At 42.3% G+C, this 14,903-nt stretch overlaps 1 protein-coding gene and 1 long non-coding RNA gene across 3 annotated transcripts in view; one reads left to right on the forward strand and one right to left on the reverse strand.

Annotated features, from left to right (window-relative positions):
* Window positions 1-14,903, forward strand: part of GMCL1 (germ cell-less 1, spermatogenesis associated) — a 158,174-nt gene that overhangs the window by 81,510 nt on the left and 61,761 nt on the right. For both annotated transcript variants that reach the window (XM_077263077.1, XM_077263078.1), the window contains 4 exons: window positions 766-831; window positions 8,410-8,494; window positions 11,670-11,760; window positions 12,465-12,608. In XM_077263077.1, the coding sequence (XP_077119192.1) occupies window positions 766-831; window positions 8,410-8,494; window positions 11,670-11,760; window positions 12,465-12,608 (386 nt within the window). The remainder of the gene's footprint in view (window positions 1-765; window positions 832-8,409; window positions 8,495-11,669; window positions 11,761-12,464; window positions 12,609-14,903) is intronic.
* LOC143775209 (uncharacterized) overlaps window positions 1-14,903 on the reverse strand; it is a 111,672-nt gene that overhangs the window by 30,656 nt on the left and 66,113 nt on the right. The window lies entirely within an intron of this gene.

Below are 14,903 nucleotides of genomic sequence, written 5' to 3' on the forward strand. Positions count from 1 at the left end.
TTTGTAATGGAGCTGAGTGCTACTGCTACTTGTTAGATCTGTCCATTGACATTAAGCAGATCACAAAGTGTCCTCCTAAAAAAAGGAGATGAAGTGTTTACCTGCAGCTCCTCCACAGGTGAACTTGAGGATTGCATCGTGTACATTCAAATCAATGAGTTCTGCTAGAAACAGCCAACTGCAACCAATCAGGAAATCCATGAAATATTTTCTGTCTGTAGATTAGTTCTCCAGAATTTAGGGTTTTTTCGGTTTGAATTGGGCTAGCAGTTTTTGGCAACAGCACCCCCCCCCCCATTGTCCTAGGGATCAAAGATAATTGTACTTATGTTTTGCTCTGTGGATGCAATAAAGGAAAACTTTGTTTTCTAGAACAGTTATGTTCCTAAGACACGGAGTGTTTTTTCATCATCTGCACATAATCTATGTGTAGACCACAGACTGCTTTCCTTCTTGACTTTTCTGGCCTGCCTCTGCAGTGATTGACAGACAAGCATGTTATGTTCTAACCATGTGGGAGAGCGCCTGAGTGATCATCGCCTCGTCTTCTCCACACTACATCCTGCCCTTTTGTTCCTCTTCACTGTGCTGGCCCTTGAGTTTTCCCGCTGTTTTTAACCTTCACTGATCTGTCTATAGGTCCGTTACTTCTTTTCTCACTTGGGAAGCTATGTAATGAGTCAGCGAGCCACGCTCTGCAGACTTCTCTGAAAACCTGCCCCTCTCACATTAATGTCGGCTCACATGCTTTGTGTCTTCTTCCAGGTGCCTTGAGTGGCTTCTAAATAACTTAATGACCCATCAAAGTGTGGATCTGTTCAAAGAGCTCAGGTAAGTGATACACATTACACATACAGGATGTGGACATTAAAAAATACATTTCCTCCACAACTTTATACTTTCCAGAGATAGATCTGAAGTCTGCATTATTATACAAATGGAATAGCTTCTTTTCAGGCTCCATCACAGGTCGCTCAATGTAACCTTCATCAAAATAACACTGCTTAATGTAGTGTGACTATTGGAGTTGTGTACCTTCTATCATGTTGAGCGCTGCTGTTCTACAGCGTTTTTATGTCTCCCAAAATATATGGTCATCTTGCATTACACGTCACAAATCCACCTGCGGCTCATCAGTAGAGATATGCCACATTTACACCAGGTGCTCCTTTACCAGCCTGTTTATATTGTCCTGTACCTGTCAGTGCTCATCGGCCTTTCGCTGATATTGTTCTGTCACCATATACAGAGCATGTTATTGGTAGCACACAAAGCTGTGTTGTGGACCGGGGCAGCTTTCTGAGCTCCGCTACATCTAAGTGTTACAGCTGCTGCACCCAGTAATCTAAGGGAATGTTACCACGATAAGTAAACCCTTGGGTTGAATGCTGCATACTTGCGCAGCGTCCAGATGTTACAGCATAGTGGATGGAATTTCAAGAAATCCCATGCCCATTATGCGTCCACAGACGCCCATGGCTTACCTGCGGAGACGGACATGCAGCCCATCCCTCCAGACGGCAGCATGTCAATTTATCATGCAGAGACGAGCCTGCGCAAGATAAATTTCACCCGTACAATATATTGGCAGCGGTTAATCCGCATGGTTCATTGATCACATGTGGAATCACGTGTATTCAATAGACGGCTGCGCTATGGACGCAGCGGACATGTGCTGCGTCCAAAGCGCTGCTTACTGAACGTTTGAACCTACCCTAAGGGTAGGCGCACACGAAGTGGATCCGCAGCGGATTCGCAGCAGTTTTCCATGAGTTTACAGTACCATGTAAACCTATGGATAACAAAATCTGCAGTTCACATGCTGCGGAAAAAAACGCGCGGAAACGTAGTGTTGTTTATTCCACAGCATGTCAGTTCTTTGTGCGGATTCCGCAGCGATTTACACCTGCTCTATAATAGGAATCCGCAGGTGGAATCCGCACAAAATCCACAAAAAATCGTGGTAATTCCGCTGGAAATCCGCAGTGCGGTTTACCTGCGGATTTACCAAAATCAGTACGAAAAAATCTTGAGTAATCCACAACATGTGCACATACCCTCAGAGATCAGCATCTCTTTTTCTACATTATGCTGCTCTCAGATCAGTACAAGAACTCAAAGCAAAACCAAAAAAAAATTAGCCGGATTATAAGATGTGTGCATTTAATGTATAAGAACATGTTCGCACTGGCCATTAAACAGACAACACCTAAAATAGAAACAAAATGAGCAAAAACCCTTTTGCAAAAGTAATAGTACATATAAATAACATGTGAAATCTCGAGTAACGAGTATATTCGCTCATCACTAATCCTTATCTCTGTGCCTGTGCTTCACTTATATCCGCTCAAATCTTTAGCTAATCTTTTCAGCACAATGCTGCTCCAGATAATGTAATAATGCAGCACATGGCCTTGCCCTTTCATCTTGTGTGTATGCCCACCACCGGCTGCACTGTCAACCGAAAACGTATAACAATAACTACACTGAATGGTCACATTACTACAGACACCTGCCCCTCGTGATTGGAGCTTTCCTGTATGGAACTCAGACGCATGACCCCTACGGGCAGCATGAAATCTAGTGTGAGAGTTTTTCCTGGATCAGTTTGTGTCAATCCACTTTAGAATGGCAAAATCAAGCGACCTGAGCAACTTGGAATGAGGTATGGCCATTTGTGCCCCACAAGCCGTGTCTAGGAGCTCTCAAAAACTGATTAGCTTCAGGGGTATCCCATGCAACAGTGTCTAGAGTACATGGACGATGGTGTGATCAAGGGCAAACATCCAGTGATGGGGAATGGACAGAATTTTGCCCAAGCACCCTTCTTGTCTGGTGTCAGCTGTCCAGGCTGGTGGAAAGCAGCAATGATGTGGGGAATGTTTTCTTGGCACATCTAGTGTCCTTGGTTATCTGTAGATGGAGGTTTGGACTGTAGTGTTTACATTAGTATTGTGGGTAACCAAGTTCCAGGGCTGCCACCAGGAATTTGAGGGCCCCATACTGGTAAAAAACCCTCAAACCTTCCACAGTCCCACCACCCACTCTTTGAAAAACTCCACTTCTACACCATGTCCTCACCATTTGCACAGTAATGGTTCCCATCGAACAACATATCACATATATAGCCTCAGCTTTGTTTTGGCCAAAAGATTTTTTTAATCTGCCACCACGACACGATCGATGACTTTATACTATGTATAGAGCTCCTATGTATAATGTCACTGGTGATCACTTTATTACCTGTACACTATACACTATATACAGAGCTCCCATGTATAATGTCACTGGTGATCACTGTATTACCTGTACATTATACACTATGTTCAGAGCTCCTGTGTATAATGTCACTGGTGATCACTGTGGTACCTGTACACTGACAATATGCACTGTATACTATGTATAGAGCTCTGTGTATACAGTGTATAGTGTCAGTGTACAGGTACTATAGTGATCACCAGTGACATTATACACAGGAGCTCTGTATAAAATATACAGTGTATAGTTAGAAAAGGAAATGATTTCTCAGGCACTCCTCCTCTGTTATCTGTGGATGGAGGTTAGTGCCAGTGTACAGGTACTATAGTGATCGCCAGTGACATTTATACACAGGAGCTCTGTATAAAGTATACAGTGCATAGTTAGAAAAGGAAAAGATTTCTCAGGCACTCCACATCTTATCTGTGGATGGAGGTTTGGACTGTAGTGTTTACATTAGTATTGTGGGTAACCAAGTTCCAGGGCTGCCACCAGGAATTTCAGGGCCCCATACTGGTAAAAAAAAAAGTGGGGCCCCTTGATACTCCGCTCAGGCTCCACCCCAACTCTGTCTTCAACCCTCGAACCTTCCACAGTCCCACCACCCACTCTTGGAAAAACTCCACTTCTACACCATGTCCTCACCATTTACAGTGGTGATCACTGTATTACCTGTACACTATATACAGAGCTCCCATGTACAATGTCACTGGTGATCACTGTGGTACCTGTACACTATACACTATATACAGAGCTCCCGTGTATAATGTCACTGGTGATCACTGTATTACCTGTACATTATACACTATGTTCAGAGCTCCTGTGTATAATGTAACTGGTGATCACTGTGGTACCTGTACACTGACAATGTCGCCAGTGACATTATACACAGGAGCTCTGTATAAAGTATACAGTGTATAGTTAGAATAGGAAAAGATTTCTCAGGCACTCCCAATGAGGTTGGTGAAAATGATTGTTCTTTCATTCAGACATAAAGTGCAGCTAAAAACAGGGGAGTGGATTAAAAAAACTTATGCGTTTCTGGCGTGATACTGCGCCCTTAGTTGTAGGCCTATGATTAAGGGTGCAGTATCGCACCAGAAAGGCGTAAGGTTTTTTAATCCACTCCCCTGTTTTTAGCTGCACTTTGTCTGAATGAAAGAGCAATCATTTTCACTAAGGTCGTTGAAGTGCCTGAGAAATCCTTTCCTTTTCTAACTGTTTACGGCTGAGTTCACCAGCAGGATCGGCACCCACCTAGTTTCATTACTCACCGCTTCAGCATACATCTTTTAACTCTACGGTGAAGCTCCCTGACCATCTCCTATACAGTGTATAGTGTCAGTGTACAGGTAACACACTGACTCACTGGTGACGTCTCTAGTTGTAATCCTTCATCTTCATCCAGTAGAGACCGCCAACACTTCTTCCATCCAGGATTTATATCTGCAGAAAATAACTAAGCAACTTAACCAGAGCACAGTCCCCAATTTTTCATTAACTTCTACACTCCACCAGATGAAGGAAAAAAAAGTATGGTGTCGCCCTGCACAGTAACAGGACCTCCCTTCCCCCACACTGAGAACTGTATCCTCAAAAATAAAATACATTACCGCAGTAATAATATCCCTTAATTAGCCCCTGCAGAATTAATGTCCCACACCCTGGTCCCATGTGTCTCTCTCCACCCTGGCCCCATGATTCTCTCTCCACACTGCGGCTTTACAGAAGAAGAAAAAAAATTCTGATTAAGCCCATATAAAGTTTAGCTGTTCTAGTTGGATATTCCTGTCATTTTTCATGGTCATGGTCCATAAACTGCTTACAACACGGCAAAGGGAACTTATTGTTGAGAGTTATCAGTTAGGAGAAAGGTACAAAAACATTTCCAACATTCTCCATTGACCACTGTGAAGACCATCATCAAGAAGTGGTTTAAAGTTGGCACCATAGTGATGTTGTATAGAACTGGACTTCCCTCATAAATTAACAACAAGAAAACTGGTCCAGAAGGCTGCAATGAATTTCTACAGCAATGAATTTCTGATAAGTACTGTTTGTGTTCTGCTTGTGACAACAATCTCCCATACTTTTCTTTTGTCTGGCCTGTGGGGTTGGGTAACAAGACAAAAGCTTTTCCTACAAAAAAGACATCCAAGCCTGGCTATTAAAGATGATTGGATCGATTCGCGGAACTCAAACACCTACATTAATTCTGCCAGAAACATATGAGAAAACGTATTATGGTCTGCTGAGAACAAGGATGAAATTCTTGGCCATAATTCCAAAAAGTGTCTGGCACAAATCCAACATTGCAAATAACAAAAAAGAACACTGTACCCACAGTGAAGAATGATGGAAGCAGCATTATGCTTTTAGGGCTTTTTTTCTGCAGCTGGAACTGGGGATTTAGTCAAGGTGGAGGGAATTACAAGCAGTTCCAAATGTCAATTTTGCACCAATTGATTATCTGTGGGTTGACTTGAAGAGGGTGCTGTACATAGGACATTCCTTCGCAATCTGATACATATAAGCGCCACTGCAAGGACGACTGAGCAAAGATTGCCAATTCCAAATGTGCAGTGCTAATGGGCACTTACCCAAAAAGAGGGAATGCTGTCATAAAGTCTTGGTTTGAGGTGTGTATATTTATGCTACCAGTTTTTTTTTCTTTCCACGCAAAAAGATTTTTAGTTTTTGTTATTCAATTGAGTTGTACAGATTGCAAGATTATCGGTGACATTAAAAATGAAAAAAGTTATGACTTTTTTTTTGGGGGGGGGGGTATGATTTTTTTAATTTTTTTTTGCATGGAAAAGCCTTGCATTTTTACATCCCCAGTATATGCATTTTTATTTGGCTTCTAGGCAGTTATTTTCTGGGTCGAGCACTGGTAGTAAATGTAAGACCTTGAGATGTTCAGCTGTATTTTTTTCCGTGTGTTTTTTTTTTTTTTATATAAACGACCACAGTAATTTTCAGTTTTCTAGCTCCTATAGGGATTATCTATTATGTGTAGACCTTGGGAAGGATTGATTGCTTGGTTATACATAGATACGTGGCTTGTCACTCACGGCATTTCTAGACATGTTAGTCATTCAGGAGTTTAGGAGAATGACAAGAAACGGCTGAACAGAATTCCTAAGGAATTGAAGTAAGAGAACAACTTGAGGGCTTATATTTGAGTTGTGCGTTTTTTGGGGCAATACATTTTAATAATTCGTCTCTGCACTGAAGGACAAATGCTTAGTTCTTACCTACAGAACGCGGTTTCTGACCCGGTTGGTATCTTATGATGAAATATTGTGTTGGTTTATAAGAAATGTGTGAATTATTAACACTAAATGAAAGCTCTGTGCACGGACGTGTCTATCGCAGTCCGTTCCCATTGTGTATTTCTTCATGTAGTAAACTTCTAGTCTCTTACTGTGAACAACATGTGGCCATTTGGGTGGAATACAAGCCTGATGGCTGCACTTTTATCAAGATGTTTTATTCATGGACCTTTCAACATAATCTTCAGACATAATATCCGTAAGAGTTTTAGAGTGCACTTTTCCAATCTTTTGCGCATGATTTATGCTGAGACTTTATTTTAGTTCTTTAAAGCAGATCTGTCACAAGATTTCACAATACAAACTGCTTCCATTGTTAAATGGATCTTAAACCTGATGGGTCTGGTATACTTGCTTTCAAAATTCTTGTTGGAATGCCTGAATAATTTAGCTCCAGAAGGGTTTGGCGCATATGACCATTTGTTTTCTCATTTGAGAAAATCAGGTCCATTATGTAATTAACACTCTGATCATAGTGTGATCTGAATCTTTTGGTTGAGTAGAAAATGGCGAAAGAAATTTCTCCATCTTCTCCATTGTGTCTGTCCGTGAAAATCTGACTGCAGTCGGATGTCATCCAAGTACAGTCCGATGTTTCCCACGCACTCATTGACTTGCATCCGATTATCAGATCAAACTAGGGCATGCAGCAACTTTATTTCCTTGGTCAGGCTTGGTCCAAGGAAATATCTTGACATGTGGACGGCTCCATAGAATATCATTAGGTCGCGTGTCTGCACCTGCCCTAAAAAGCAAGTTATTTTACTGGGTAAGTGTTAATTTGCTAATTGCTGAACCACACCAATCCCTGAACCCAGTGACCTAATAGAATGATGGTCCCCCATACCGATGATCACTTTATATGTCAGTGGGACTGTGATGGCAGAGTGCTCTACTTTTGGTATCTCCGACAAAAAGGGCAAGCATTCCGCTTATTAAATCTTCCCCAATGTGTTCCTCAACCCTCGGGCCTTTCCTTGATGTCAGAGAATGGACTCTATACTCAGGCTGAAATCTGTGGCTGATCTCCTTACGTTATTACATAGCGGTAGGCCCCTTAATTGATCAACACTCAATTATCTGACAAGTCCTAGGATGGAACAACCGGTTTCAATAAGCTGACTTTCCCTTTTGCAAAATGGAGGGCCTGCCATTATGTTTAAAGTCCCCAACTCGGTATGAATAGAGGTGAGAGCGATTCACAAGGCCCTGGTCCAGTGGCCATGGACTAGTAGTGTGTGACCACCAGCCGGGAGCCCTGGAACCTGCCTCCAACCTAAGCATCCTCTTCTGCTTAATAGAACACATGGCCAACAACTTGGAGAAAGCCGAGGTGATTCCGGCAGGTAGGAGGCTGTTCACAGGGCTCTCTCCCGGCAGCCATGGACTACTGATGAGCCTGTCTGACCAGGGTCTTGAGAACCGGTTTGCTCATCTCTTATGACCGCAATAATAGTATGACCACATCTTATGTTTTGTAAGTGTAGGGGCACCTGTAGTGGCCACCAGGTAACCAAGATGCTGACAAGTTCTTCTATTGAAAATCTGTGACGTTTTCATGTTATTAATTTACAGTTGGTGTTGCTGATTAATGGCGGCATAGCCAACCTCAATGTACCTGCAAAATCGTGTGCCTGTGAACCATCTACAAACTTTGATGGCTTGTAGTAAAGCCTCATATTAAACCAGTTTTCAACCTCATCGAATGCTGCACTGTTATATATAGCACCATGTAATCTGCTTTACGTGACAACCCCCTACTGACCCTTACTTTCTTGTGTAAAATATTTGATTTTGTCAATTTGTGCATTTGCAGCATCAATATGATGAAGCAGCTCATCTGTTCACCGGATCTACTTGTCATGCAGGTAGAGATGGATGTGTACACGGCTTTAAAGAAGGTAAGGAAAGCTGCCCTTTGGCATGTTCTTATTAGTGTTTGATGGGTTTTCGGTTTATACGATTCTGAATGTTTTTCAGAATGACATGTCAGACGGTCTTCAATCGTGCCGTGTGCCTCTTTAATCAGGTTAACCTTGAACTTTGCCAGAAAAGCTTAGTTTGCTGTACTGTACATTCCAGTAACATGCTGAAACATGACAAACGTGACAGATGTTATTTTGTATGGATTTATCATTTTATGGTCCAGTAGACATGACAGTCTCCATGCTGTTTAGAAAGGGAATAGGTTGGGTTTGTTTCAAAATATTAGAAGCTTTTTTCCTAAGTTCTTTTGATAGCGGTCCAGAATAATTCCCACTAAAAGAAAGCAAACCGAACCCCAAAAATACTCTACATACCTTGACGTATGTGTAATCGGTTATACCACATGCAGTGCTGGAAGTCTTCTCCGTTTTCTGCCAGACACATTTTGATGCATTTTGAAACTTATGGCAGGCTTGTGCTGGTAGGCTTTTATCTTCAGCATACCCCAAAGGAAGAAGTTTGGTGTTTTCAGATCCGGCAACTGTGGTGTCCAAAGCTCCTTTAAAATTACTCTTTCAGAAAAGGGCTGAATTTCTGCCATTCTCCTTGCCGGTGTTTGTCTCATTGATTGCTCGATCTTGCTGCCAGTAACCTTCCTTTATCTTAGGAACAACAAGTCGATTCACAAACTGCTCATATATATTTAAGTGCACATCTGTGTTTACTGTGGTGCCAACAAAAATGGCACACCCTACACCGACTTTTTGATCATGGAGTGGTTTTTGGTGAGTGGCAAAGGGATTTTCTGCAGCCCATATACAGGTGTTTTGCGAGTTAAAGTACCCTGACAACTGGAACCATACCGGATTGAGAATTGTGCTGTCCAGTATTCGGTCATTGTCCCTCACAAATGCCTAGAACCAGTGACCGTATCTGACCTTTTTTATACCTTTTTACACATTTTATTGGACTACGTTTCACTTTTTCACTGAGTCCCAGTTGTGGGACATGTCTAATTTTTACTCTGATCACTGGTCTGCAGTGCATGAGACCGCTCAGCGAGTCACTGACTCAGCCTGTGAGACCTGGCTTGTAGCTGGATCTCACAGGCCACCGTACCCTGTGGGGTCATTAGATGACCTAAGGGCAACCATGGCAACGATCGTCACCCACGATTACAATTGTGAAGGGATGGTGTCTTTCAACCCCCTTTTAACCACTTAAGATACCGCTGTCAATCGGGCAATGAAGGGGTTAATCGGCTCACAAAGTGCCCACCAAGTACATGTGGGTGATTTACAGCATGATGACTGTGCAGATAGTAAGTGGAAGTGAGCGGCTATAGGGAGGCTATAACTTTATTTTCTCCCTGTTGCCGCCTCTCCAGTAGGGCAGCCTAATATCATTTTAATACCATTTACGTGCAAATTAATCCTGTATCTATTAGTAAATGGCATTTCTGGATGTGACAGGTACCTTTTAAAGGATTGATATAAAATGAAGGTTTTTTTCTGCATTCAGAGTTCCACATCAGCATTGTTCTATATTACCTGAAAATATTACAGATAAAGGTAACACCAGGTCATAATCCCAGTGCACTGCCGGATGCAGCCCACCCATTGATAGAGGCGGGGGCAGCACAGGAGTAAAATACTGAAGACCAACCACTCGCACACCGACCATCCATGGAGGGTGTGCTGCCTAGTATTTCTGTATGATCTTTTGGTACGTGTCCTACTTCAATAGAAATAACAGTACAAAGCACGATCTGTACACTGCTGCACAGAACAGGAAACTCAAGCACCCCAGAGATCCACTTTACACTACTTGGTAAAGAGCAGAACACACAGAATTGATTACATGAACATTAAATGACTATCTCGAGAGGAAGCTCTGACCTGAGATAACTGAGGAAATGTCTTTACTAGCCTTGGCCCTGTGCTGACAATCATTCTAATCGTGACCGGACGTGACTAGGGCACTAAGGCGTACTTATCATTATGGCCCTAAGATGTCTCTGTACTGAAATGTGGCCACAAGTGAGCAGAAATGATGTTAGAGAAAGTTAGGGCACGGTTTTATAACTGGCATTGTTCATTTCTTCCTCCCCCATACAAATCAATACTGCAGCTGCTGTGCCACTGATGTGAGTGACTGGGCACGGCCTGGGTTTTTCCTTCCCTTGTTTTGTTGTCCTGGTTTTTGACCGTTTTGGAACCAGAGACGGCTGAGGAGTAGTCTGTGAGCCTAAAGCCCCAATACGTTGAGAATCTAATCCTGTAGTGGGGATAGCACTTTTCAGGGGTTAGATCTTGCTGTAAATACTTACTTGCCCATTCTTGGTCTACCTATCCTTTCACTGCATGGACTCAATTATCAGGAGATGGTCTTCAAGTCTTCACAACTTGCAGCGTTACTTTTTATATTTTTACCAAACTTTAAAGAGGTTGTGTGGCCTTTTTGGTACAAGTCTTCAGTGACACTATGTGACTGCAGGCTTGTGAATCCTCACAGCACATTCGCTGCAAGGATTCTCTAGTGGCATTGCTGGGAACTGGCGGTCATGTGACCACAAGCATGCGATTTACATACTTCCTGCCACATTCAGACTAGACTTGTCCGGCCTGGCTCAATACAATTGCATTGCGTGATGCTCCTCAAGTCTAGTCGGTACATGACCGCATGTATGCAAATTGTAGTGTAAATAAATCACATTAAGGACTTGTACTGAGCAGTTGCTATTCTGTCACAAAATGTAATAGGTTTCAACTAGTGATGAGCGAGTATACTCGGTTCGCGAGATTTCCCGAGCACGCTCGGGTGACCTCCGAGTATTTTTTTAGTGCTCGGAGATTTAGTTTTCTTTCGCCGCAGCTGAATGATTTACATCTCTTAGCCAGCATAAGTACAAGTGGGGGTTGCCTGGTTGCTAGAGAATCCCCCCATGTAATCAAGCTGGCTAACAGATGTAAATCATTCAGCTGCGGCGCAGAAAACTAAATCTCCGAGTACTAAAAAATACTCGGAGGACCCCCGAGCATGCTCGGGAAATCTCAAGAACCGAGTATACTTGCTCATCACTAGTTTTAACGTTATTTGGGTAATGGCTTTGTTTTCAGCTGTAAATTGATTTGCCTCGTTTTCCAACAGTGGATGTTCCTGCAACTAGTGCCTTCTTGGAACGGGTCCTTAATACAGCTCCTAGCTGAAGCGGATGACTGGTTCTCCAAACGCAGGAAAGGTTGGTGAATGGGGTCATTTTAGGCTGAAAGAAACCTTTTATAAAGTGTATGATTTGGCATATTGACGTGTAGGCGCCAAGGTTGTGGTACAGACATGTACAGTGGTCACACAGCAGTTTTGCCACCTACAGATCAGGGCACTTTGATAATTGCTCTGTACAGAGTTAAACGGGCAAAAACACCTGATAACCTCTTGACCATTATAAAGGTCCTGCCAACTTGACAAAATGGCCAATTTTTGCTCTTATTTATCTTCTGCATTTTTTTTTAAATGTATATATATATATATATATATATATATATATATATATATATATATATATATATATATATATATATATATATATATATATTTTTTTTTTTTTTATTTACTGATGATTTTTGTAATCTTTACATGTGGGCAGTGCTCTTGGGCCCACCATATGATGGATTAAGAAACAAACAAAAAAAACTGCAAACTGACTACTTGGGGGCAGCAGCGGGAATCTAAAAAGACCAGAACTGGCCACTTTTGACCTATTGACGACTAAGCTGATTTTCAGTAAGCCGCGTGTCGACATGGTTCTTGTCCGTGCTCTGATTTTTACATGTGTGCTACCCTAAGTGTGCCTTGTATCTCATGGACCTGCTGGCTGTCACTACTGTAAGCATAATTTGTGACCGTACCGGTGCAGCTTCATCTCTCGTCTTCTGCGTTCTTTAGAATTAGAAGATACCGGCATCACCTTTCTAGAAACTGATCGGGGCTGCCCATTTGTGCCAGTCTTCAAGCACCTGCGCATGCAGTACATCATCAGCGACTTGGCATCGGCAAGGATCATTGAACGCGATGCTCTGATACCCGCAGGTAATAATCCTAGCTCGTGTGCGCTCCTGCAATATGGATGTACTGTGATGGAAGTGTGTGAGAATAAGATGTCACTGATCTATGGAGAAGGGCGACGTGTGGCTTCCTAGATCACATATTGCCCATTATACCCTCACATACCGAGGCGACTTTATTCAGAACTGCTGTGAAGTGACTGGTGTATCATATGAATACAGCCGGTGAAAGAAGTATTGAACACGTCACCAGTTCTCCAAGTAAATCTATTTCTAAAGGTGCTATTGACATGAAATACTCACCGGATGTCGGTAACAGCCCATCCAATCCACACAGGCAAAGAAATCAAACCATAGATGTCCATAAATTATGTGTAATAGAAATGACACCGGGGAAAAAGCATTCAACACGCTGACTGAAATTTATTTAATACTTCAATATACTTAGAAAATTGGTGACATGTTGAATACTTTCACCTGCTGTATGTATGCATGCTGCTGTCAGGGGCAGATATTCTTGTGCCCTCGATTTTATCACATGCTTGCCCACCACACACACACCAATATCACTTCAGTTACTGGTGCCCTTTTCAGTTTGTTGATTGGGGATCTATAGAAACTTGTCACCTCTGAGGGGACGATTGCAGAATACCACAGTCGTTATACATAATGATCTTATTACCACTTTTTACATTTTTTTTTCCCTGCGATGCCTTCCCAACATGTATAGCTATAGAACAATACCAGTGCAACACGGCCCTACACAACAGAAGATACAAAGGGAACGGGTCTCCAGAAAATGGCGTATTGCCTAAACCAATATTGATTGTGGTATGGAATAAAAACTTAGAGCAAAATCCCAGTGTCTTCCAGTTACAATTTTCACCTATAGAGATTATTATTATTATTTTTTTATTAGTAGTCACATAATCATAGGCAGGATAATGACCGATAACGCCACCATTTAACGGTGATGTCAGAGCTTTCCTCTTCCTTAATATTGCTGATAACACCTATATAATTAGAGAGAATAACACAATATCCACCATTCACAATAAGTGATGATCACAGCTCACCTCCTCCCCTCTCCCTGCGCAGTGACCTCTGTACAGAAAACAGTATGCCTAGAAAGTTCTCTCATTGAAGTGCTGTAAAACCTCTCTCTCTGCTGTTAGTAAGGCAAGCAAGTTGGCTGCCATGATAATCATGTGTATATAATAGAATAAAAAGACGCAAGAATCTGAAAATAATCACATATCGGACAGCTTAGAGGTCATCCAGCAGTAATGGGAGTATTCCTCTGCAATTATTTCCCCAAAATGAATACCGTATGTTCACAAGTAGATGACATTCCGCACCGCTTGCTTCTTTTTACATTGCCGTACAGTTAAAGGAGTCTTCTCGCTATGACAAGCCGAGCATATGGACGGCAGAGATGGGCTCCTTTCACATCTGTGGGTTTATGTTTTGTTCTTTTATGCTTCGTTTTTATAGATTTGCTATATAAAAGTGCAAAACGGACCTGACTCGTCTGTGTTGTACAGTAGGTTTATGAATTGGGGACCCCAAGGGTTCATGCAGATGTCAGCGGATCTCGGTCCGACCACAGACCGCAATGCACGGACTGCCTGTGGCTTTCCTGACCCTAGTGTGGCAGCTTCATATATTTCTATGAGGCTGTCCTGCTCCGGTCAGGAGACCGCGGCCAGTCCATGCATTGCGGTCTGTGATAGGACCAAGATCCACAGACATCTGCGTGATCCTTAGTGGTGGTCTGTATGTCTACATTGCTATAGAGGACGACTTATCCATCAGGGAGTTGGTGCCCTTCATTAGGGATCAGCACTTGGCCTAAATACCACACATTAATGCGCTTTTGGCATTAGCACAACAAGTCTGTCTGGCTAGTCAGGCCCAGAGTGGACATCAATCTTCAGGTTTTTTCCTCATCAATTAACATTAAAGACCATGACTTCCGCCTCTGTCAGTACTAATGATCAGACCTCTTAATTGCAGCCGCAGTACTGACATGAACTTCTTATTCTTGTGTCCCTGGATATCGTGTTATCACGTAAACTCTGGATTATTTGTGACACCTGTTTTAGTCAATTTTATCTGATATGTTCCTGAACCCTGCTTCCGTTTTATTGTACAGCCTGCATTTAATGTGTGAAAATTGAAATCCAATTCCTCTCATGTGCTGTACAGAGGTGCTAAATCAGGAAATCTCACTTATGTGCTTGTCAAACTTCAGTCTTTATTAGATTTTCTACCCTGATCCAACATTTCAACAATAATACTTTCAATGACGCTTGCGAAA

The sequence above is a fragment of the Ranitomeya variabilis genome, chromosome 5, assembly GCF_051348905.1.
Source record: "Ranitomeya variabilis isolate aRanVar5 chromosome 5, aRanVar5.hap1, whole genome shotgun sequence".
NCBI classification, from domain to species: Eukaryota; Metazoa; Chordata; class Amphibia; order Anura; family Dendrobatidae; genus Ranitomeya; species Ranitomeya variabilis.